General features: G+C 38.8%; 1 protein-coding gene across 1 annotated transcript in view; it reads right to left on the bottom strand.

The window, feature by feature from the left end:
- LOC144249335 (ecto-NOX disulfide-thiol exchanger 1-like) overlaps positions 1-23,294 on the bottom strand; it is a 106,318-nt gene extending 83,024 nt beyond the window's left edge. Inside the window, exon 1 of the mRNA XM_077791583.1 lies at positions 23,237-23,294. Within this exon, the coding sequence (XP_077647709.1) occupies positions 23,237-23,294 (58 nt within the window). The remainder of the gene's footprint in view (positions 1-23,236) is intronic.
- Positions 23,295-27,350: the final 4,056 nt, after the last annotated feature.

Here is a 27,350-nt window from a genome sequence, read left to right on the forward strand (position 1 = left end):
TTATAACTGGAAAAACTGACGAGCAGTTTTCTTTTATTGCCCATAGGTTCCTCTGAGATATTTATCCATTAAACGTTTATTAATCACCTACAAAGTCGTTAGGCAATGTGCTAGCTGCTGGAGGTGCAGAGGCAAGTCAGGATCCTTGGCCTAAGGTGCTCCCTGTTGATGTTTTGCAGATACAGGGCCACAAGCCAACTGGAAAGCAGCAGTATAAATAGGGACACAAACATAGTGCAACCTCCCTGAGAAGAGCCTCACCCTGCTTTAGCTACAGGTGGCCTTCCTCAGTGAAAGGATCTATCTAGTTGAGCCACTGTGTCCCAAAACCAAGCAAGCAGCTCTTTGTGAATACATACCCAAGTCAAAGAGTCCCTTTGGCTCTAGCCATATTTTCAAATGCAGCCGTTCTCACTGAATTTATCAAGTGACTTTATGGGCAGGAGACTATTGAATGATTTATCCTTCAATGTTATTTATCCTTCTTTATCTATATTATTACTTACCTTTCTCCTCTTCTTAAACAGGGGCATTCTGGATCAGTGGGCTCCTTGAGGCTGAGCTTATATCAAACGTGCCCATGATGAGAAGGACTGAGGTTGTCAAGGGTAGATTTGTTGCAGAGACAGAGAACAAGGGCCAGCTAATCTATATCTGTTTTTTTTTTTTTTTTTTTTTTTTTTTTTTTGCAACTGAACGGGGATTTCCATTTGCCAGAAAAGCCGGAATAGAAATGTTAGCTTGGGCATTCATGCCCTTATTCAATTATGTTTTCTTGACTGTAACAAAAACAGATCTTCACATTTTTTTTTTTTTGAAATGCATTTGGTCAGTCAGTCAAAAGAATTTGAAAACCATATCACAAGTATTTAACTTCCTTCCATCACAGAGTGATTGGGCAGAGACCAAGGGAAGTGAATCGTTTCAGCATCAACTTTTTGTTAAACAGAGATAAGTTAAACTAAAATAAAAATCAAACAGAGAACTCAGGAGGATGAATCAAGTGAGTATTAAAGAATTTACTCTGGGCCTTCACTGCTCGGTATCTTTTCCTGATGTCTGAACAAGGAACCCTGTGACACGCTCATTATTCACTGTCACCAACAGGCACTTGTGTCCAAGGCACTTGGGTGCTAGGAACCAAAGGGAGAGACAAGTGTTTGGGCTTCAGGCTTCAGGAAGGACAGAGACTTTCAGAGCAAATAAAAGTAAGAAATAAAAAAGTATCTGAATTTATTGAAAACATTCTCAAATTAAATGAAAGAGCTGCCACTACACCCGGAGTTACATGTCTGACCCAGTCACAATGGATTAAGAAAAGAAAGTCCTAAGTGTAAGGGAAAAATCAGAATCCCAGAGGGCAGTATCAGAGAAGTCAGGTCCTGCAAGGTCTCACTACCACCCCAGAACCCTCTGCCACTGTCTGTGAAGTGGTAGGGCCAGGCCAGCTCTGAATTGCTACCTACCCTATGAAGCAGAGAGGTCTGAGCTGGGAGGATCCAGGCCAGACACACTCCTGTTGAGCCCTCCTAACTGAGTTCTGGGCACTCTGCCCTGGCCTCCCCTCCACACCTGCTGGGCTGGCCTGTGGGCTCCAGCCTCTTCTGTGGCTGTGGATACCACCCCAACCTGATGCAGCCTGACTAGAAAGATAGCTCCTGGCTATCAGGTTCTCTGCCCTGGTTTTTGCCTCCCTCCCCACCTCACACTTGTGATTCTTTTGGATCTTTCTCCCCATAAACAGTACTCCTGAGCATGGTCTCAGAGGCTGAATTGCCCTCTGAGTAAAAATCTGCCATTTGCAGAACAGTGTGGTTGGCCTTGGTGACTCCAGATGGTCCACAGAGGAAGGCATTCTAGGTGCTAGGCAAGCTGCAAGGCACTTTCACATCCCATCTAGTTTTCATGACCACAGTTCAGGGAAAGTTTAAATTAGAGTGGAGAAAATCCAAGTCAAGTGTCCAAAGTAGCATACTCAAGACTCAAATCCAGGTCAGTCCTATTGCAAAGCTCCTTTGACTCACCAGGGCTGTCAATGACAAAACCCTAAACTGGATGGATTATGGGGTTTGGCCACAACACAGGACAGAATTGATCTTTAACTTGTAAACAACAGGATGGCCATATCATTGCTTTAGGCCAGCATCTGTTCTGCTTGGTCAGCGCCCAACACAGATCAGTTGTTAAATATTTGGGTATCATTGTTGCCCTTATCAAAATGAAATATGTGGCAAATAACAAATGTTTGACTTCTACTTCTGGCAAAGAGAGAGTAACTGTGATTGGATATGCTTTCCACCTGAAATAACTAAAAAGCCAGATAAAAATATATAGGAAGGGAGTTTCAGGTGTCAGACACAGGCCGTGCAAGATAATGAGTCCTGAGAGGAGGTGAGCAAGAGAAGCCACATGACTGCCCCAGCCTGCTCCCTGGAGTTTCCTGGCGATAGCCAAGGGAGAAGGAGTCTGGCAGTTTCTCTGAGTACAGACATTGTAGGTAGTTTGGAAAAACCAAAGCAACCAGAGTCCATGGGGCAGGATGTCAGAGAGAACTAAACACACGTGTTTATACGTGTGCACACACATGCAAGCACATGTACACACCTCAGAGATCTAAAGAGGGCCCACCCCAAATCCTGAGTTGAGAACTGATCAGTGTGTGTGTGAGGAAACTATACAAGATTTGGGAGAGAACTGCACAAAAGGATTGGAGGGAATAATCCATGGAGAGAATAAAAGGCTGGGAGGAGTTTGCCCTCAATGGCTGGTGTAGGAAAGCCTCGTGATTCATGTAGTAGAATATTCTGAATGGTGTTGCCTAAGTAGTACGGTAAAAATAGCTGTGGACTGAAGGCTGCTCTGATCTCTCATAGCAAAGCTTCAAAAGCAAGACTCAAAAGGTTCAGATTGTTTCCTGGTAACTTACATGTGTCCCGTAGTAGACTTCAAGGACATTGAGAGGAATACAAAAATATCCGGCACCTAACAAGGTAAAATTTAAGTCTGGCAACCAGTGAAAAATTACCAGGTGGGGCAGGCTAATCCCAGAACCTTTGAATATTTTATTTATACCTCAGATTGGTGATCATCTTGCCTTGCGAAAGATTATTCTAAATTATTTCAGGGGACCCCATATCATTACAAGGGTCCTTAAAATAGGAAGACAGAAGAGAAGGCTTGAATGATTTGATGGGTGAAGGAGTCAGGCCACCATTGCTGGCTTTAAAAATGGCAGGGCTACCTGGCCCAGTGGTATACAACTGTAATCCCAGCAACTCAGGAAGCTCAAACAGGAGGATTGCAAGTTTGAAGCCAGCCTCAGCAATTTAGCAAGACCCTTTCTCAAAATAAAGAATAAGAAGAGTTTGGGACTTAGCTCAGGGGTACAGAGTCCCCGAATTCAACACCCAATACTGCCAAAGGAAAAGACGGGGGGAAAAAATGGCAGGGCTGTGAGCCAGTGATGGCAACCTTCAGAAGTTGGAAAAGACAAAGAAACAGATTTCCCTCCAGGAGCCTCCAGAATGGGATCAGCCCTGATGATGCCTTGACTTTACTGCAGTATAGTCAGCAGAGACTTCTAACCCACAGCACTGTAAGATAATAAATCTGTATTGTTTTAAGCCAGCAAGTTTGTGCTTACTTGTTGGAGCAACAGTTAAGAAAAAAAAAAAAAGAAAGTGACACAAAAAAATGAAGAAAAATATGACCCATAATAAAGAGAAAAATAAATCAATAAAAACAAAAATATAAATAACACAGATGACAGAAACAGTACGCAAGGATATTAAATGGTCATAACTGTGTTCCATATGTTTAAAAAGGCAGAAGACTGAACATGTCAAAGAGAGAAATGGAAGATTTAAAAAAGACTCAAAGTGAACTTGTAGAGAAGTACAATCTATGATATGAAAACACATTGCATGAAATTAAATACAGACTGATTTTTTATGAAAAAGCTAGTGAACTTAAAGAATAGCAATAAACTATCCAAAATGAAATATAAGAAGAAAAACAACAGCAACAAAATGAACAGAACACGCAAGAGCTGGGAGATAACTTCAAGAAGTTGAATATGTTTGTAATTATATCACCTGAAGGGAATAGGGTGGGCCAAAATTACTCCAAGAAATAATGGAAGATTATTCACAAAAAACAATAAGTCAGAGATCTAAGAAGTTCAAGAACAGAAGGCAAAATAGACATAAATAAAAGTAGATTAAGGTGCATCTCACATATAGAGGAATAAAGATGGAAATGAAAGTATATTTCTTGTTGGAAACAATGCAAAAGGCTTCAGAAGACACTGGCATAGCAACTTTGAAGAACTGAAAGAAAATAAATTCTGGCAATATGAATTCTATACCCAGTGAAAATATCTTCTAAAAATGAAAACAACAGAAAGACTTTTTCAGGGATAATAAGCTGAAAGAATCTATCACCAGCACAACTACATGATGGAAAATATCAGAAAGAAATTCCCTTAGGCAGAGACAAAATATGAGATGTAAATCTTGATCCACATGAAGGAATGAAGAATATTAGATATAGCAAATATGTGGTTAAGCATAAACTATTTTAGGGCTAGGGATGTGGCTCTGTGGTACAGTGCTTGCCTAGCATGTGTGAGGCACTGGATTCGATTCTCAGAACCACATAGAAATAAATAAATAAAATGAAGGTATTGTGTCCATCTACAACTAAAAATTTTTTTAAAAAGTTTTAAAAGATGATTTACTTAAAAAAAAAACAACAAAAAAGCCATAATGATTTATTTTGGGCTTATAACATCCACAGAAGTAAAATGTATAACAGCAAATAGCATACAGGACAGAAGAGTATGGTTTATATATTACATATAAGGTAGTAAACCTACAAAGGAGTAAAATTGTAATCCTCAAGCTGAAGGAAGTCGGAAAAACAAAAAAATTAGAATATAGACAGAATAGGCAAAGCCAATTAGAAAGATTGATTTTTAACCATTTATACTAATCATTACGTTAAAAGGAAATAGTCTAAATATTCCAAGTAAAAGCAGAGATTATCAGATTGGATTAAAAAAATAAGACCCGACTGTATGTTTCCTATAAGAAACCCACTTTAAATATGAAGTCAGGTTAAAAAACAAAAGGACTAAAAAAATACATCATGCTAACACTAATTGAAAGAAGGCTAGATAACAACAAATACCACCATTATGTACAACTGTGATGCACCAATTAAAAAAGCAGAAAAACCTGTATATATTTAAGACATACAAATATGATATATGTGGTGAAATAAATACCACTATTAAAATTCTCCACTAAATTTCCAGTTCTATCACAGTATTCTTCACTTTTGGAATTTATTTTGTTCTTTGATTATTTTATTTCTTTATTTAACTTCCATTTTGTTCATGGAGGGCGGAGAAGAAGGCTAGAGAGTGGAGCTAATTTATATCTGTTAAAGTAGGTTTTTAACAAAAAATATTACTGGGGGAAAAGATCATTTTACAGTAATAAAGAGGTAAATTCATCAAGTAAACATAATAATCCCAAATGTGTACTGAATAACACAGCTTCAAAACATATGCAGTCACAACAAACAGAAGGGAAAGTGAGGTAGACAACTCCACAATAATAGAAATTTCAACAATCCTCACTCAATAATTGCTAGAACAGATAAAGAGAATCAGTAAGGATATAGAAAATTTAAATAACACTATCAACCAAATCAAACTAATTACATTCATAAAAATTGATCAAATAAAAACAGAAAACACTTCTTCAAGTATATATGGTGCATTTTTTATTTTATTTCATTTATGCCATATTCTGGGCATAAATGAAACCCTGGTAAAATTACAAAGACACAAATCATACAAAACATGTTCTTGGACCACAAAGGAATTATAGAAATTAATGACAGAAAGAGATCTGGAGGATCCTAGAATAATTGGAAACTAAATAACACATTTCTAAATAACCTATAGGTCAAAAAGGAAACCAAAAGGGAAATTAAAAAGCATTTTGAATTAAATGAAAATACAACATACAAAAACTCATGAGATGCAACTAAAGAGGTACTTACAGAGAAATATATGGCACTAAGTGCTTACATAGAAAAGAAAAGAGGTCTCAAATCACTGACCATGGCTCCTACCTTAAAAATAGAAAGAGCAAATTAAACCTCATATGGGGGAGAGGTGGATAATAAAGATGAGAACAGGAATCAGTGAAATATAAAACAGGAAAACTAAAGAGAATAATCAATGAAAGTAAATGCAGTTCTTTGTGAAGACCAGTGAAATTATTAAGCTTCCAGCCAGTATTGGGAAGGAAAAGAGAAGATACAAACTACTAATATTAGGTCTGAGAAAGTAACATACCTACAAATCCTATACATGAAAAGTATAAAGGAATACTATGAAAAATTTTCATCAATAAAATTGAGATAAAACAGATTCCTTGAAATATAAAATTTACCAAATCTCACTAAAGAGAAACAAATATTCTATATAGTTCTAGATTGAATTTGTAGTTTCAATTTTTCCTGAAAGGGAATTCTAAGCCTAGATGATGTCACTAGAATATTCTCTCTTATAGAAATTAAACACTAAAGTAAAGGTAAGTACTAATTCTATACAAACTTTTCCTGGAATTTGAGGGAAAGGGAATACTTCCCAATTCACTGTAGGATTCTAGCCATACCCTGATGCCAGACAAAAACAAAAGAAAATCATAGACAACATCCATCATGAACTTGGATGCAAAATTTTAAACCTCAGTTCAAAGCAAATTGAATCTAGTGATATATAGAAAGGATACTACATCACAGCCACATAAGGAATGTGATATTGGTCAAACATTTAAAAAAAATCAATATAACTTAACAATGTAGTAGAGTAATAAGAAAAAAATCATGTCAAAAGATGCAGAAAAAGCATCTGCGAAAACCCAATGTCCATTCTCTTGACAAATTAAAAGCTTGAAGAAAGCTAAACATGATAAAGACAAATGTGCTTAAAGATATGCACAAATCTGATAGTGTTTCCTCATAAGAGAAGAAATAAGGCAAGAATATCCTCTCTCATAGTCTGTTTAACCATCAACCTATATGACAACATGGATGACTTTCAGAATACCTATACTGAATTTAGAAAGCCAGACATTGACTCCATTCTGTGTTGTTTCATTTAGATAAAATGCTGGAAAATGCCAAATAATTTATAGAGATGGACACAAGATCAGTGGTTTCCCGGGTGTGGTGGCAGGTGGGAAAGGGGGTCTGAGTAGGTAGAAAATTATGGAGGGAACAGGAGGCTTGCTGGTGTGATTTATACATTCACTATCTTGACTGATGATAATTTCACAAGTATATGTCAAAACTTATGAATTGCACAATTCAAATAGGTATAACTTATTGTGTGCCATTTTACTTCATTAATACTATAAACTATAACAGATACTTTAGGTCATCCACACAAATGAAAACACTGCTACAGTGACCCAAGTAAAATCCACCCAGCAGGGAATGCAGGGGCAGCAGGCATGGCTAGCCTCCTGAAATCAACTTAAAAGCACTGGATGTGTACACATAAAGCTTTTCAGTTTCCCAGCGAGATATACTTAATAGATCTCAAGTTAAACAAACAGTCAACTACATGCCAATTCCACAATCGTAAGAGAAGTCAACAAGAAACATATTGGGGATTATAGATGAAATGAACAAAATCTGGCATGAAACATGGCCCCAGACCTCAAAAGGTTTTGAAAAACTGCAGCTGATTTGGTAGGGTGAGATTAATTCTCACTTTCAACTCAATCCAAGAAAGAAAATGTCTCCAAAGTAACATAAAAACTTGCAGGGTTTTAGATGTCACTGTATATCTGAATTTACTCTGCAGAAATTTTTCTCCCAACTTGTTAAATTTCAAGACTTTTCCTGGGAGCCATGAGCAGAATGAGAAAAACACAGATGGCTAAACCTCACAGTAATAATGATTCAAGGCAAGAAAACCTTAAACTGTTTGTATTTCAGATTAAAATAGAGTTGAGGAGAGAAACATCATCATCCTGGGTGCTAAAATGAATAATAAGATAAAGCTAGTTTTAGATATTATTAATATTGCAAGATTATTATTTTTGGTTTGCAACCCATGGGAAATTCATGCCTCCTTCAATTGCTTCCCTTAGAATTGGTATTTTAAATAAATTCTACATGCCTAATAAATAGGGTCTATTTATTTATTCCAAGGCGACAGACCCCATGTACTATCCACAAAGGCTTCCCTCGTGGTCTCCTGCTGCTGCTGTTTATAGGGCTGCAATTACAGAAAGGGTTCTGGGCAAAACAAGAAATGACACCATTACCATCGACAAGAATTCTCCTAGCACTGTGGAGATTCTTTATTGAAAGAAATACAAAGCCAGTTATTGTTAGCAGTACATGGATTTTTTTTTTTTTTGGCAATGGCTTTGCTCCTTCTGGACACCCCCCTGCAGGTTAATGACACTCAATTCTGAGCATCCTCCCTCTCTCCTTCCAGTAGGTGTTTTCACACCTTTCTAAATTAAGTGTCCCAGGATGTAAAGGCTGCCACTACAGGGAGGCAATGGGACAAAATACATGAGACTGTTGTGCTGTGGAGACAGTCTGCCTGTGTTCACATCCTGGTGGGCCACTCACTAGCAGTGTGACTCCCAACAGATTACTCAGCCTCTCTGTGCCTTCGTGCACTTACTTGCAAAAGAGAGGTCATTATAGCTCATATTTCGTTGGGTGAAGATTAGATCCTTAGAAAAACACCCAGCACATAGGCAATACATGTAAGCAACGCTTATTATTAACACAGCTCTGTGGGCACAACAGCATTGGTGGAGCATGGGTGACAGCAACCCTTGTAAGCTGCCTCCCTACAACAAGCACAGTAGGAATAAAAAGTGAAAGAGCATCATCTAATGATGCAGCAAAATCTGTAAAAGAGAACCAGACAAGACCATTCTCTCAAGTAACAATAATAGACTAATGCCAACAATTACTGAGTAGCTTCTGCACACCCTGCAGTGCATAAAGGATACCATACATGTTGTCTTATTAACTCCTGCAACAACACCATGATGTAGATGATAGAATTCTGATTTTTCTAGATTAGGAAACAGAAACCCAGAGAAGACAGACAACTTTCCTCAGACCCTTTGTCTCATAAGATGAAACTGCCTGGCTCCCAGCCCATAGGTTTTCCACTATACCACCTAGCTTTTCAATCTAAAAGGTAGTGCTATGTTCTGAGCATAGGCAGTCAGGAGGAAGACAAATCTGTCAAGAGGTGGGGTTTCCAACAGTGCACAGCCTTTGAAACGATGACAAGAGGGGCAGACTGGGTGAAACAGAGTTTCTTTGTCACACCCGAACACAGAACAGTCGTTGCTGTTAGGTCATCTATGTGTGGCAAGGTAACACATATGGTTGAAAATCACCTGTCTCTTGTTTTTTGCTGGCCTACACTTGGTCTGGGAATTCAAAAGAGGATGTTCAGTGCTCACTTCCTCAAGGAGCAGAAAGCTCAGAGAAGCGACTGTGTGACCTGCTGGCAGTGAGGCTATCTTTGGAAACCCTGGGGCATCAAGACCAGACAGAGGTTCCCTGCTTCCCAGGCAGAGGCAGGGGGTCTCAGGTCTCTGATGGATACTAAAATGAGTCCATTTGGAATATTACAAAATCACATATGAAAAAGAATTGATAACTAGGAGAAAGTTTTATTTTACAATGTCAGTAAACTCATAACTACCAGAAAATTTACAGTGATTAGTTTTTTACATTTATAATGATTAGTTTTTATATTTATTTATATAAGTTCTATGAAAACATTATAGCCTCAATAAATTCAAACCTCTAATTACTAAGATATTTGCAATGTACATGACATGCTGTAAAGGGATAAAATCCCCAACTTACAAGCCAACAAGCAAAAGGGGAAATTTTAATAGAAAGTTTTTTTAAAAAAACTGGGGAATTTACAAGAGAAGAAATATAGTCAATTAAGATTTGGAAAGTTTCAAATAAAAGCAAGAGGCTTTTCATCCATCTCATTTGCAAATATTTGATAAATAATGTTAACAGATTTTAACACACTTTAGTTTATTCTTTGCAGTAGCAGTTTTACCAAGGATTTGAGGAATGGATTAACAATATATGTGGCTAATTCAATTGTTATACACCCAAACAATATTTACTGACATGAGAAAATTTTGCCTCCTCCCTTCTACTAATAAGAAAAAGTTTGAAATAATATAAAAAATTTTAATTAATTAAATTAATTTTAATTAGGTATATATGACAGCCGAATGTATTTTGAGTCATCGTACACAACTGCAGCACAATTTTTCATTTCTCTGGTTGTACATGATGTAGCATTGCACCAAATGTGCAGTCATACATTTACCTAGGGTAATTATGTCCATCTCATTCCAACATCTTTCCTGTGGGCTCCCCCTCCCCTCACAAAACCCCCAACCCCCACTCTTATGGATCAGTATCCACTCATCAGAGAGAATATTCAGCCTTTGGTTTTTGGGGACTGGTTACTTCACTTAGCATATTCTCCAACTCCATCCATTTACCTGAAAAATGCCATAATTTTATTCTCTTTAATGCTGAATAATATTCCAATGTGTATTTATACCACAGTTTCTTTATCCATTCATCTACTGAAGAACATCTAGGTTGCTTCCACAGTTCAGCTATTGTGAATTTGGCTGCTATGAACATTGATGTAGCTGCATTACTATTATATGGTGATTTTAAGTCCTTTGGGTATAGAACGAGGAATGGACAGCTGGGTCAAATGGTGGTTCCATTCCAAATTTTCTAAGGAATCTCCATACTGCTTTTCAGAGTGGTTGTACCCATTTGCAGTGCCACCAGCAATGTATGAGTGTGTCTTTTCCCCCACATCCTCACCAACATTTATTGTTGTCTGTATTCTTCATAACTGCCATTCTGACTGGCGTGAGATAAAATCTTAGTTTTGATTTGCATTTCTTTAAATTGCTAGAAATGTTGAGCATTTTTCCATATATTTGTTGATAGAATGTATATCTTCTTCTGAGAAGTGTCTGCTCAGCTCCTTAGCCCATTTATTGATCAGTTTGTTTGTTTTTATGGTATTAAGTTTTTTGATTTCTTTATATAACCTGAAGATTAGTGATCTATCTGATGTGCGTGTGGCAAAAATTTGCTCCCAAAATGTAGGCTCTCTGTTCACCTCAGTGATTGTTTCTTTGGCTGAGAAGAAGCTTTTCAGTTTAAGTCCATCCCACTTATTAATTCTCATTGAGAACTCCAATACAACTTATCAAAATCTCTGGGACACTATGAAGACAATGCTAAGAGGAAAGTTCATTGCATGGAGTTCATTCATTAAAAGAAGTAACAGTCAATAAATAAATGACCTTACATTACAGGTCAAAGCCCTAGGGAAAAAAAGGACAAACCAACACCAAAAGTAGAAGAAGACAGGAAATAATTAAAATGAGGGCAGAAATCAACGAAATTGAAACTAAAGAAACAATACCAAATTTTAAAGAATTAAGCATGTTTGCTTACACATTTGTAAACAAAGAAACTGGAAGAAAATATATAAAGATACACACAATGGTTATTTCTGAGTCCCTAAATTATGATTTTTTTTCCTGCTTTTTTCTATTCATTCAAAATATTTATAATAAAATTATGTTATCAAAACTTTCCTGTACATTGCAAGTTCCTTTAAAGCAAGACAAAACAAAACCCTCTATCTTTGATGAATATAGATGAGACAGGATTCTTGTCACTCCTCTGATATGAAAAACACAGACTTATGTATGAAATTTCTTTGCAACAATGTGTTGTTTCCCCATGAAGATTATTTAAGATTAGATGGGTACATCTACTGGAAAATTTATCTTTGTTTAAAATAATTTTTAGAACTAGAAGTCAAATTCTACAAGGGCAACTCCTCCATGATAAAGGGAAGAAAAGGACCTAAATTACAATAGCATATTAAGGCTATTTTTACAAGTAAATGATGTGTTTAATAGTTGCTTCCCCTTCAATGTGTCTGTGAATGGGGAAAAAGTGGGTTGAAACTAATGTTTACTAAGGACTATTTTTTACCATCCTTTGTTGATTTGAATGTAAAAATGGTTTGCTTTATGTTTAAACAATTAAACAATTAGAAATAAAATTACTTTTTAGCATTAGAAGTCATAGATACAAGCTCATGGTATCTTGAGGATCCCTTTTTGGAAATTTACTTTGAAATGATACTTGCTTTATAAACAGAAATTGCTCCTTAGCTGTTCTTTTAAAACGTGGAGAACCGATTTTAACACATTTTAGTTTATTCTTTATAGTAGCCTTTGACACAAGCTTTCAAATTCCTGCTATGAACTGAGTTCAACTACCAAAACTTAGAACCTAACACCCACAGAAGAAAGCTTGTGAAACCACTTTTAAAAACTGGATGTTAAAAAATAAACATCAATGACGTTAAAAAAATGGGAAAAGAAAATCATACAAAAAGATTTACAGTCTTCATTCTCACAGCAAGTATTAATCAGTGCCTACTATATGCCAGGCATTGCGTTAGGAACTGGAGACACAACTTCGGACAGGACAGATTTGTTCCCTGATCTTTGGGAGCCTACCTCCTAGTGGGGACTGATGGAACAGAAATAAAAAGAAAGAAGTTACTTTTATGTGCTGAGGAGTGCCAGTTATAGAGATGGAACAGTTACCTGGAGGTGGAAGAGGAGGGAGAAGCCATTCGCTTAGTTAAGGATAGTTTGACTGGTGACATATGACTTTTGGACTGAATTCCTAATAACAAGGAACCAGCCTCTAGTGGGCAGATATAGATGAGGAGATTGCAAACAGGAAGGTAGGCAAAGCAAAGGCCTGAGGGCAAGAACAACCTTAGCATGTTCTGGAACTAAAAGGAGGCCAGTGTGGATAAAACCTGGTGGGCCAGAGGTGCAAGTGAAGAGACATGAGATTCAACAGAGTACACTAAGGGGGGCCTCATTCCCACTGTTGAATTGGAGAATCACCATCTTCTGTGCCTATTGCCTTTCTGCTGGGGCAGACAAAGTACACTAAAAGAAATATTTGAAAATCTCTGTAAGTAGTTTGAATTTTATTCCAGTTGCTGCAGGATACACACACACACACCATATATATATATAAACATGCTACAAAATGTAAATTCACAAATATATGCATATATAAGCATATAAACATGTATGGTGTGTGGCTACCACTGTGCTAGGACAGTCTGTGCTTATACAGAGTAAACCTACTCAAGAGAAAAGGGGGACACACACATACAGGTGCTTTTGAATACTGGACAAGGATCCACAGGACACAATCAGTGACTTACAAATCTTGTAAAGGAGGTAAAACTGAGCACTACGATTTGGAAGTACTTCAGCTGCGGAGGCCAAGTTAGCCATCGGTGGGTGGTAGCTTTTCCACAGCTGGAGGAGCTCAAGAAACCAAAGGTTACTAATAAAAGACACACGAATGACATGGACAGGCATATTCTAAAAATAGCAGAGCTGGAAAATGCTAACGTTAGAGACAGAGTCAATAACAACAATGAAGGCTGCCAGAATTAAGTGGATTGGCGTCACATACAAGACATGATCTAAATAGAAAGAAACTCAACCCTCTGTGCGAGAAGGTGCAAGTTGTTTTGTTTGAAGAAAAACTAATCTTGCACACTGAAATAAGCTGGAAGACCAAATGGGGGCAAAAAAAGTTAGGGAGAAGTTCCTAAAAAGCAAATCAGAACAATATGAAAACAATAATACCTGAGAGCCAAGTATAATAAAAAATTTACTTTGTTTTGCTCAGAGTTATAGGAATGACTTGACAGGGGAGACTGCACTACTTCTTGTACTCCATTACCCTTTGGGGTAAAATCCGTTTGATAAAGAGATTCGGTTTGATGTCACTGACAGTATTAATTATGCATCTGTGTGTGGCTACCACTGTGCTAGGATGGTCCGTGTTCACACAGAGTAAAACGTACTCAAGAGAAAAGGCAGGATGGGAACAGTGCCCGGCATGTGGAGTGTATCCTTTCACAGAAGCCTCTCAACAGAGCAGATAATGGGAACAACTTGACTACAGCCCAGGGTCACACCCTATGGCAACAGCAAAGGTTGCCTGAGGGTGGGCAGGAAAGGGCATCACTGAAATTGGCCAGAGCTACCAGGGAAGGCTACTGGAATCAAGTGGGACTTGAGGCTGTCCTCCTAGTGCCTGTGGAATTTAGATAATGTGGTGGAGAGGCAGGGGAAGGTGTTTCTGAATCATTAACAGCTCAACGAGAGCAGTTCAATCTGCTCCAACTGTGAGTCTTGAAATACTGCCTAATTATTAGCTAGCAGGTGAACCATGGGGAAACAAACCACTGGCGTCACCTCCAGCTTCCACCTGGCAGCAACACCATCAGGAGAGCCTTTACATCCTACTACCTGGGCAATACCAAGAGGGAGGAATCTTGTGCTTATTAAACCAGCAAAATTAATTTAAATAATTCCCAGATTCATCAAGGATGCTACAAAGAAAATATCCAGGCATCTCTGATGAGAATATAAATAGAAAACTCTTTTGGAAATAATTTCAGGGTGTTTCAAGATTAACCAAAATGACTGTATCATCTGTTGACCTGGAAAATGATCTTAAAGAAACAGTCCAAATGGGAAATAAAAATCCAAAGATACTAATTGCAGAATGATTCATACTATCTGCAAATGGGGAGCATCTTAAGGACTATCAACAGGGTTGTTGAAGTAATGGAAATAGATGAAGGTGATCATTTAGCGGTGGAACGGTGAAAGGCTAAAATGATTTTTAATACTCACTGCAGGTGGGAGTGCAAAGTGGGTTGAATTTTTTTTAGAAGGCAACTTGGGCAATATCAGAATTTAAAATGTACAGTCCTGTGGGTCAGTTCCACAAACGCAGAGTACCAGATAGTTAAAACACTTAAAGTATATAAGATTCACTCATTTCAAGACATCTTCTAATTTTATGTTTTTTAAAAATCAGATCACCCATAATACACTTTATCTTTGAAAAAAAAGGATAGTGATATAGATATTATTGATAGACCCATTTTTTTCCCCCATGGGAAACTTGAAGGTCAAAGTAGTAAAGGGATTTATCCTTACTAGCCCTAAATTCATATTCCTAACAAGAAAAAGCCAAATCTTTCACTGATGTTCCATGATATAGCAGGTGGAAATTTCATAAGGCTAAAGGCAGACATCTTATTTAGGTCACAGTACGTCTTTGTTTAAGAATAGAACCCCATGGGGTGGCAGGGGGCAGCGCAGCGCGCAATGGGAGCAAACAATGGCTTGCCTATTCTAGCCTGGGAATTACAACACTGTTTCCACTATTCTTGGGAGAGAGGTAGGAGAGGGGGAGGAGGATGATTTGTTGGTCCTCTGACCTAGCTTGGGTGAAAGAACAAATAAAAATAACTTGTATGCAAATATAAGATGCAGTGTGAATACTTAAAGGAAGGTGCAGTTGTAGGAGCTCTCCCTCCCAGGGCTGTGCGGGCTTAGCAGCAGATTCAAAGGCCAGGTGAGGCATTATTATTTCACAGCAGGAAATGTGATAAGTCTTACTGTTTTTAAAAGCCATGTGAGTTTCACAATAATCAATTAATTAATGAAGTAAACATTTAGCACTAGTTACAGCACAGAGATATAAAATCAGGGCACAGAAATGAGCATCAGACATGAAAACCGACTCTTCAGAAGGCAAGGTTGCTTAAGGAGGAGAAGGTGGCATGGCACCAGGTGTCTGTGTCCAATAGTAACTTCAGAGGATGCATATCATATTCATTCAATTATTTATCAAGGACAATGCCTGCAGACATTCAGTGAGTAGATGATATTTTTGGCGAGTACAAAAAGACTGTGTCAGCTAATAATGTATTTCATTTGGGGTTTTAAAATATCCCCTTTTCGGGGCCTTGTTACTTGATTCCAGACCATTTTTCTGTCTCAATTTCACCATCTGCATTCTGAGGAGGAAAATCTCTGCCCCAAATCAGAAGTTTGAGACTCCTTCCTTTCAAAGAACTTTACTTTTTACCTTACCCTCTCTGTCCTAAATTAAATATATTTTTTTTCCTATCTAAAAGTTCATTTCCAAAAAGACATCATCTTAATCTTAGTTTATCTTGATTCTCTCTCAGCTCCACCACCTCTGCACTCTAGAAAGTGAATCTAGAGGTACTCTACTACTGATCTACCCTCCTGACCTTTTTATTTTTTATTTTGAGACAAGGACTTGCAGTTGCTCAGACTGGCTTTCAACTGGTGATCCTCCTGCTTCAGCCTCCCATGTCACTGGGATTACAGGAGTGCAACTACTGTGCCTGGCTGTCTTAATTTTTTCTTGATATCACATTTCCCTCAAGTTACCCCTCAATACATCTGCCTGACTTATAGACAAGTATCATCATGGAGTTGATCATACAAGGTGTTTCTAGTTTACAAATTTCTCATCATTCTTTTTTTCTCTGGTTGTCATTTTTGAAAAGGATTTAATAGTTAGTCCAAATTTAAATATGAAAAAAATTAAAAACCGTGAAACCATTAATATCATGAGGGCATTGCTGATGCTAATCTTGTGTGTGTGTGTGTGTGTGTGTGTGTGTGTGTGTGTGTGTGTGTGTAGCCCCTTTTGACTTTTCATAGGGTCTCCTCTGGTCCCATCTCACTCAATCCTTCATTCAATCTTGAGCCCACCAAACTGGCTTCTACCCCAACAACTCTGCCAAAATGGCTCCTGTTAAGGGTTTCAATGCCCCCGTCACCCACTGCCATCTTTTAACTTACTTTTCAGAAAACAGTCAATCCTGCTAGCAGCTACGTGGCTGAGAGACGTGACGTGGCTCCCATAACGTTGTACACTTCTGTTTCCCTTACAGTTTTCTGGCCACCTGCTTCTTCTCAACCCCCTTTGCCGGCTTATCATCTTCTTCTGAAGCTGTAACCGCTGGAAGTTTCCAAAGCCAACTCCCACACCTCTCCTTCCTCTGTTCTCCTCATGCCCTCTCCCCCATGTCCACAGGCCAATTACGGTCTGTATGCTGATGAACACAGATACACACGACTATCTCTGGCTCCCTCGGTCCTTACTCCAGACACACATATCCCTCTGCCTACTCATTCACATCAAGACTTCTCACAGGAGCCCAAACCTGGGGAACAAATCTGAATGCCCGATTTCCACCAAATTTGTTCCTTATTTCATGAAATGCCAGCACCGTGCAGTTGCTCAAGCTAGAAAGATGGGACCCATTTTGATTTCTCCTCTCCCAAAATTCACCCTAAATCACAAGTCCTCTACCCCAACGATGTATCTCAAATTTGCCTCATGTCTCCAACTCACTTCCATCCCTTAAGTGAGAGCCGTGCTCACCTCCTCCTGGATACCTGCAGCTCCTGACTGACTTCATTGCTCCGTCTCCCCACCCCCAATCCCTCATCTTCTAACATTTAAATTTGATCACAGAGTCAGTGTGTTAAGGGAGTTAATAAATCACTTCCACTTAATTTTAAAATTAAGTCCAAGCTCTTTCTCAGGACCTACAAGGCCTCTGACTATTCATTTTAAACTCTTCTCCTAATGGCATCCACTTCATCTGCCAAAAGGACCCTCCAGGATTCCTTTGAGCAAGTCCAGCTCTTTCCTCCGATTTCCCCAGACTTGGCTCCTTCCATCCTTCTGGATCCCAGTTTACATTGATCTTCACAGAGAAGCTTTTCCTGGTTGCTTGAAGATCCAGGCTAGGGATTCTTCCTTTTATACTCTGTGATTGCTATGTTACATTATTTTCTCCATAATTACCATTACTATTTGTTCCCTTGTTAACTGTCTCCACCATCATTTTTCACAGTGGTAAATTGGTGGGTAAATGTGGCATGGAGCGAAGGAAGGACACTGTCAAGCTATGAAATTAGAAATTGTATGAATCACTAAAATCGGGGTGGGAGAATGTTAATATTAATTCAAAAAATCTATTTGAGTTTTAAATATACTGTGGACAACACAAAACTAATGCCAAGAGAATACAGAAACGCTTTAATCATTTATACTCTATTCTATAAAAGGCAAATCTTCTGATAACTCCAGAAATTTTTCTTTTTTATATAAATGTTCTTTGTTTGGAAAAACGTTCTCTTTTAAGCAACTCCCTTAGTGCATCTTACTACATAATTTGATTTATAGATGTTAAGATTTGCATATGACTTTTCCATATACTTCTCTTGCATAAAGCAAAGTAAATTTGTGACAAAAAATTAAATATGGAAAATAAACAAATGACCAGAATCCCCAAATGCCTGAAAATATATGCCTAGTTTTATCTAATACTTTCATTTAAAAATAAGAATATAAAAATTTTAAGTCTTAAGGATATTTCTGAAGACTATGACTTTTAAATCACACTTTATGCGATATACCTTCTGAAAGCTCAGAATCTTTATATTAAAAGAGCTGGTGCCGACATAGTTTGATTCAATTCCATAAATACGTACAGAGCTCCCAGGGCACAGTATCCACTATGCTCCACAGAGATGATACAAGATTAATTAGGCACTATTCACTGTCCCTCCTGTCCACAGATGGGCTGTCAGGACAGACATGTGTATAACTTGGTTGTGATATGCTGGAGATCAATGTTATACTCCAGTCAGATGAATAAGATCCTCTGGCAGCCCAGGATAAAATCTGAGGATTCTGGAAGAGGACATGGGCACAGGGAGGGTAATGCCAGAGCCTTCAAAGATGAATGAGATTAGACCAGACAGAGGAGAGGTATTCCAAGTACAGAAAACAATCAGCTGGCACATGCCAACTTCTTCACATTAGACTTTTTTTTTTAAGTGTTTTCTTTCAAAAAGTTTAAGTTGGTAATGTTGAAAAAAAAAAAAAGTCTCCAGATGGTTCCTTCCTGACTTGCTGTTCTTCTCCCAAGGGCTCAGGAAGTTTGGGGAAATGCATGTAGCAAGTGGAGGAGAGGACTTGACCTTTGTAGACACAGAGCAAGTGAGAACGCTGATACTGAAATGCAGAGGGGCAGCAGCACAGTGGCCCGGGAGAGAGGAGCGCTGCGGCTGCACAGAGGCATGGACAGGAAAAGCCCATGGCAACCACATCTTTTTCCAGTCTGCTTAAAACACAAGTTACATTAGTCTTCTTATAAAAGAGCAGCTGCTTTACAAAGAAGTCTGCAAAGGGCAATCAGCTACAGTTCTGCAATGGCTGTGCTCTGTGCTGGGACCTGCCAGCAGAAGGGAGGACAGAGGGAGCCCCATCCTTCTCTTCAGCTCTTTAATCACTAGTATAGCGAGAGAAGATGAAGGTTGGCTGCAGACTGAATGTTTGTGGTGTGTTCCTCTTCTGCCATGGTGGGGGGTGAAAGGGCAGCCAGGTCTCCTGAAGGGAGGAAGGACAGCTGGGAAACCCTTTGCCTTCTGTCTAAGTGAAAATGGGTGAGACAGGACTAGAAGCCCCTGGGTTCTAATGCTCTGTGAAGGGGCTGGGGTACAGGTGCAGAGCTTAGGAAAAGGACAAGACTTTCAGCTGCTTTGCAGTGCCTAGGAGCTAACCAGACTGGAGTTAAAAACCTAAGGGAAATTTAGGTTAACTAGAAATTTCTATTTTGCTTATTTGCATTTAATAAAATTAAATTCATTCATTCATTCATATTGGTATTTAAAAATGAGTGTGTTCTTAAGAGACAGGTAAAAATAACTGGGTTATGTTCATTGTTTACTTCTGTTGGAGTCATCTACATGTAGACCTGAGTGTGGGAGGAATGCATTTTGGAGGGAATGCCTTAGAGATTTAACTCTTGTATTATTTTCCATACTAAAGAAGATGGCCCCTTAGTCACCTGCACCTCTTCTCTGGGTGTATGGGCCTGAGGCAGGGGTAGGGACTGAGTGCCCTGGGCTTAGGATACATGGGCCCTGATTTGGTCTGGGGTCTGCTACCCCCTCACTACATCAACTTGTGCTGTTCACAGTTTTCTCATGTAAAAATGGAAGTAGAAGGTTTGAGATTAGACATTTTTCATGGCTGCTTCCTGCTGCAGTGTTTCTGATTCCACAGAACAATATTATGTCCTATGGAAACGTTTTCCTCCTGCTAGGTTTTGTATATTTAGTTTTTTAGAGCTACTGTTATAACAAAATGCCCCATCTAGTGTCAAAACAGGGAACATGGTCCAGAAGTGCAGAGTGAGGAATGGCGCTTAGAAGGATGGCGGCTTTGGGGCTTAGAATGGTGGCTGGCATAAATGCAGCCTGCTGGTCTTTGCTATACCCCACTGACCCCACTTGGAGAAGTGGAGCATGTTTTAAAAGACTGTGTTTTACAACTCTTATGTGTGATGTACTATACCAGCACAGCAGGACTTTTTTTTTATCAAGGTTGTACCACATAATCTTTCTTATCATTTTTATTGATATCTGTCACCATGAACACAATCGAACCTCCTGGAGATGGGCATGGCTGTCAGAGGGCAGCAACTTCCTTAGAAGAGATTCTGGGTGACCAGGCACCATAGCCATGGAGCGTTTCACTGAGCCTCTGGGAGCTGAGCAGGGTTTTAATCACATCACTCTCTCCTTCTCATCACCTTTTTCTCAAATGCGCCCACAAGGGCAATGTCTCTGGTTTAACACTGACCACACACTCAGAGAACTTTCCAGGTTTTATGTCATCCTAGCCCTCTTCTCACTGCAGTCCCAGAAGTGAAGGGACCAAGGGGGAAACAGATGTAAATACTGGGACAACACAGGTATCACTGAAGCAAATGATCATCTTCCTCCTTCAGCATTTGTCCTATGCTTTTTTTTTTCTTTTCATTAACTGCCAGGGCAATTTAATTAAGAATTTTTATATTGCCATATAAAAATCACCTCATTTTGGAACCTGCCTTCCTCTCAAAACCCAGGCCAGCTCAGTGGAATATTTGTGGAGTGTCTACTGTGTGCCAGACACTGTCTTAATGATGTCTGGGCTGAAAGAACAAAATGAGCCCCAACTCAGAAGCTCTCCATCATGCTGCCAGCCTTGCTCAGAGCCGTGTGGCCTAGATTACCTGAAGCATGCGCTGCTTGTGACTGGAGATCTCAATGGCTAGGGATCTTCTGTTTTCTGTCCTTCCACTTGAGTCTCCTGTTGGTTAAACCCCTCCCCACAGCTCCTTATCTTTGAGAATGCTTCATGACTATGGGGGTTCTAACAACTCACCTGTTTGCTAACTTGCATTGATCTCCTTTAACTGGCTGCCTCTGTGACCTCCATTACTAGTCCTCCTTCTAGGCAATCACAGGACTCTACTATTTACTAGTATCATCCAATGTCACTATAGGTTTTGTAGGCCAGTGTCATCTGCCTTTACTATGACTCCACATCCCTAGGTCAGCTTGGTTCTCATATATCCCAAAGTTCCCTTAACTCCTACATCCTGCAGTCCCATGTTCCTGCTCCACAATCTTCATGCCCTCAGGTAGAGTGATGGTCTCCTCTCATTCCTCCTGGTCAAACCCCAATCTCAATTCAGGTCTGGCAGCTGAGATAATCATGAGTACAACTATTATATAACACAAGGAAAATGTTGAGAGATACAATTGGATACTATAAGCTTCTTCAGGATAGAGAAACCATTCAGTTCTAACAAAGCTATGAGATTGTTTGGACCCCTCGATTTATATGCTACGGAATTCTTGAGGCAGTAGAGCGTGGGAGTCTATCCCAGGGGTATGAACCACAACAGGATGTACGTTCCCACCCACCCCAACCTCTCTTCATTCTCCTTCTGCTGGCAACCTCTAGACTTTTTGAGTTTGGCAGGATGTGAGAGACCCTTGTAGATAGCCTATCATTCATACATAAAATCAGGAATCTGGTCTGGCATCCCTGGTGTTTGTATACATGTGCATAAAACAGAGAGATATATAGTCCTTAAATGAGTTGCATCAAAGCTGCCATCACAACTCTAAGAATGTAAGGCTGTTAGTGAAGGCTGTAAGACTAGATGTTTAGAATATTTATTTATTTATTTATTTTAGTAGTGGGAGCTATTAGAGATGTATGGAACAGGAAGATTGATCAAGGCTCTATGATTTTTCAAAATACTATATTAAAATGTGGGTGTGTAACATTCATACAAAATCTTAAAGCACCTCTCTAAAATAGTCATAGCAATCAAGCAATGTTTTTAATTAAGCTGAAATCCATACACAGATGTAGAAATGCTTAGTCCCAGCTGTGGTTCCTGACAGTCATCCTCAGAGATAAATTTCCACAATAGGTGTTTCAATTAAGACAGTAATATTTGTCAAAAGGTAAGCCGTAAACACATAGCCCCTTGAAACACTATTGAACAAGTGTAATTTATGCTGTAGTTGGTGCACCGCATTTTATTACTGCTTTGATTTTATCATCATTTGTCAATTAATCAACGTGAACCTTGTAAAACATGTTCTCTTATTAGTGAGAACAGGCAATTGCTTGCAGACTTTGAAGGAAAGGTCATTTAATAAGTTGCTAATTGTTCAAAGATAGATTTAAATTTAAAAAAAAATGTATACTCATTATTACTGTACCTAAACAGGACACTGTATATGCTTAACCTTGCCAATTTAAATATGGTCAATGGTTTCTTTTTTTTTCTTTTTTACTAAACAGCAGAGAAAGATTAAGACATAAATTAATGTAACTTTGGGGTTTAAAATTTTATTTTAAGAGCCTCTTATTGTCATTTTTGCCAGTTTAGAGTTATGAGCCTCAAGGCTATGATTATAAACTTATGAACTATATTTCATCGGCAAAAAGTGAGGAGAAAAAGAGAAACAAACAAGAAATGGAGCAGCACAAAAGGACTATGCAGTGACAATATTCTATTTTTTGTATTTGCCTCAATTCATTCTCCATTTCTCTAGATGAGACGTCAACTCCCCACTTCTGACTGCTACTTCATTTTCAGGTCAGTGAGTGAGAAAGAAGCTGCTGTGTCAAGGCCCCTCTTTGGGTAATCAGTGCATCAGCGCACTTGTCAACTCTCCTGGCAATCAAGAAAGCATCTGAACTCAAGAGTCACATCACCACCAGCAAGCATTCTGCAGCCAACTAAGGTATGCAACTGGGTTTAAGATGTTCAACATACCTTGGAGAACAGTTTCTACAGTGGTGTCTGCAGGGCTGAATCGTGAAATCCGTACCATCTTACAAGACTCACAGGAACTTAGGATGAGATGGCTTGTCCTAAGGCATTTGTTAGAGTAGGAATTTTGCAAAGAGTTTACAGAGACAGTTTGTTGAATGGTGACGAGTCTTGCTGGATCCTGACTCAACAAACTGCTTTGCTGCAGAGCCCCTTTTATAAGAGTTAGGAGGCCCAGGTTGCTCTCTGCCTGCTCAAACTGGCTCATCTCTCCATCCCATTCCATTCTGTTCTCAGTTCCAAATAAGTCACTATTTCAGGCACATTTCCCTAAGCAGATGCAAACACGCTTTTCCAGTGCCAGACTCCCTTGGGCAAATTAGGTTTCTTGGAAAAGGGTCAAGGAGCAATCAGACACCTACTAGAAACAAGCCTTTAGTTTCAGGTGATGTTGTCACTCATGTAGACTACAACTCAAATTTTAGACACTGGTTGGGAAATACTGCTGAATATGATAGGGGTAGGTATGGGGAGCAAAATCCTGATATCGGCAGCCAAAGTTTCCTTTCATTGTCATAATACATGGTCTTATTTTTTTATGGGCACTAACCTGATGGTAATAAGAGAATGGAAAATTTCCTTTTTAATATTTCTAATTCAAAACTGCTAAACAAATTTTAATTTCTTAATACTATTATCATAAAAGAATATATATATATATATATATATATATATATATATATATATATATATATAAGAGAGAGAGAGAGAGAGAGAGAAAACCATCATACCTAACAAACATGGAGTGTTTCTGAAATAGATACTTCTGTTGTTCTGAAATAGATATTTCTGTTGTTGTTGTTGTTGAATCAATCATAAGGAGAAAGTCCATTTTATGTTCTTTTAATATTTTCCTGTATTAACGTCAGCCTTGTTAGCTTTCTTCCACATATTCAGATTCTCTCCAAAACAGAAGCGACTAGTGGTAAATGCAAATGGGGGAAGGAAAGCTGCGTGGTAATACCAAGCTGCAGGTAATACCTGCTTCCCAGCAGGAGTTGTTTCTATCTAAAACATATGTACCATGTTAAGAAGCCAGAGGGAAAAATGAATGGATGTGGATGGCAGGTTTTCATTTGTTTTTCTGACATTTAAGAATACTGTAAATAAGTTCGTGTGTTTCAATTCAAACAGTTCCGTTATCTTGGAGGTCTTAATCATTTGTAATAGCAGTTTCTGAAGTGTTCAAAGTGTGTGCTTAAGGAGTATTATTGGCATTCAACATAGTCATAGTACATTAAGCAGATTTACAGCCTAAAACGTGGTTATCCTTGATCATCTTCATTTAAAACTAAGTTTAGGCTGATGGGGTAGCTTAGCATTCTCCTAGTGTTTCAGCCTGTTAGTTTTGCTTTACCAGAACATCTGGCTCTGCTGGGCCCCCTCACACTGTTCCAAATGAACCTACAATTCACAAGATGAAGTGGGGGCAGAGGAGGACGGCAAGGAAAATTCAAGTAAGAAGTGTAGAAGGGAAGCCTTTTTAAAAATATGCCTAGGGCTTCTGGGGTTGTTACCCATGGTTCCCAAGAGTTGGGGGGCACATCATGTCATTTGGGTCCACATGGGGAGGTGCCAGGGTTGGTCAGGAGGCAGAGAGAATAGGGGGAAAATGTGGACAAGTGCCTTCACTGTGGTTTCCCTGGGAAAGAATGGGTGAGGCAGGTAACCAGGCTTAGGATTGGCTAGTTGGAATAATTTCAGCAGGTCTTGAGGTACAGAGTGGTTCCTAGTTATCCAGTACCTGGCTTTGGTGACCTAGGTCAAGAAGATAATGCTCCAGACTGTAGGGGGCTAACACAAAGAGGCATGTAGGATACCACCAGGATTGGCTGGTTTGAATATCTATGGCCAGCTCAAAGGTAAGATGTTTGCCATCCCCAGCAAATAGCTAGGCCTGGAAGGGACAGTCCCTCCTCAAGCCCAAGTCTGCAAGCCCTCCACATGTTAAAACATCATAGAATAGAGAAAAAAAATTAAATATAATTCCACAGGAAAAGAGTTTCTCAAACTTGCAGTTCATAGAAAACACTTGGGTATGTGCTAGATATAGATTCTGAATCATCAGATTGGGTGGAGGCTCAGATGGCATTTCTAATAAACTTCTAGGTGATGTTGGGACTACACTCTTGAATAGTCAGTGATGAAACTATTGCCAGGAGTCTTCTCTCTGGGCCAACTTGTACCACAAAAGGAGCTAACATTTATTAAGCTCTGCTAGGAGGCACTGAGGATACATACTTGAGCTTGTTTTCTCCAGATAACAACCTTTTTTTCATAAGAAAATTTACCCCAATTTCATAGATATGGGATTGGAGATTCAAGGCAGTTAAGTGACCTGCCAAGGTCACTTAGCTATAAGTTAGAAGATACAAATGTATTTGGCCTAAAAACCCTAAAAACCTCCCCATTGCAACTTAAGTGCAGATGGCACTACTTTGATGGAAAATAAAAACCATCTATTGGTAAAAAATTCATAAAATAATAATAATAAGTTCAGAGACATGAATAGTGACCCATTTATAACCTGGGAAAGAAGAGAAATTCAGAACAGTATTCATTATCTCAGGATCAAAAATAGATGATGGGGATTAAATAAATTTGGATCTGATACAATCAACAATTCTTTAGCAAACTAAAAATCTACCTCAAGTTGCTTTATCATTACTTCTTTGGTAGATACCCATTCAAAAAGCCATTCAGGAAACTGTTGAAATTTTACTTAGTAAGCTACATTTTTGAAGTAATATAAGAAACTATCATAATAGTTGTTTGGCAGCAATGTTTTGCTAATGCTTCATATATTAACAGAATAAATGCCAATGAATTCCAAGACCTGCAGAGAAGAATAGTCTATGTCCTGATAAAGACTGCAGCCTGGTATGGCTTCCTGCTCACTGATTTCCTGTTTCACTATTAATGAAAGGATTCTACTGTTTTACCTAAAGGGCATTCCCTAGCTACATACTCACAGGGAGAAGGAACAAAGTGAAGACACAATTCCATATCTTTACCTACTGACAGGATTGGGATCAGAAATAAAATTGCTTGGGGATGAGGTTGAGCAGATGGTGTGGGTCTGAGAGACACTGTAGGAGGGTCATTCCAAGTCTCTGAGGCAGCTGCAACTTGCCCAAATTGGCTTTCTTAGTTACCTTGTCTGCAGTGAAACCTCTAAAACAAACAAACAAAAAGTCCTTCAAAGTTCACCTGGGAGGTAAGGGAATTAAAAGAGAGCTATGGAGAACAGGAGTCAGAAAAGCAAAAATCAGAAAGAATGGGGACAGCCAAAAGGGGTCCCTTTAACTCAAAGGACAGATTTGGATTCATAGTTCTATTGCCCCCTCCCACACACTTCTTCCTTTTTGAAATAATTTATCAGAGAAACTCTTGAACTATTCAAAACTCAATCCCTAGTAAGAATGCTCAGTAAATATTAGCTGTAAAACTCCTCCTCCTTCTCCTATTGTCAAATCTATGACCTGTTTTGCACAGAAGTTACTGAGCAATGGAGTTGAAAAACATGCTAAAATGGGAAGGTCAGCCAGTTGACTCCTACCAGAGTTTGGTTAGAGGGATGTGCCCCACCTGAAATTTCTCTTACCAAGCCCACTAACATCAAGGCATGGGTGAAAGAATCTGGAATTGCAAGGAAAGGAGGCAGAAGGAATTTTTCCAAGATATACAGATACGCCCTTACAAATGTTTCTGCTCCTTTTGCAATCTGGAATGCAAAATCCAGGAATGTGGTGCAATTCTTTGAATAGAGGATTCGGAGGATTGTCAGCAAGTGTGAATGTCAGTGATGAAAATAGCAACTGGTTTGGATCTACAAACTGTGGTCAAGTACATCTTTTCATACACACTGTAGCTAGACATTGCTTTCCTGGTGTAAGTGTGAATAAAGATTAGTCTGTATAGACACACACATGCAATCCCTCAAAATAGAATCTTCATATAAGAGCATCACATTTTCAAAAAACAATGTGTTTGAAAATTATGCAGCAACAATTCCTGGATTATTCTTTTGTTTACTGAGTACTCCAGTTCAAAAGGC

The sequence above is a fragment of the Urocitellus parryii genome, chromosome 11, assembly GCF_045843805.1.
Source record: "Urocitellus parryii isolate mUroPar1 chromosome 11, mUroPar1.hap1, whole genome shotgun sequence".
Lineage (NCBI taxonomy): Eukaryota > Metazoa > Chordata > Mammalia > Rodentia > Sciuridae > Urocitellus > Urocitellus parryii.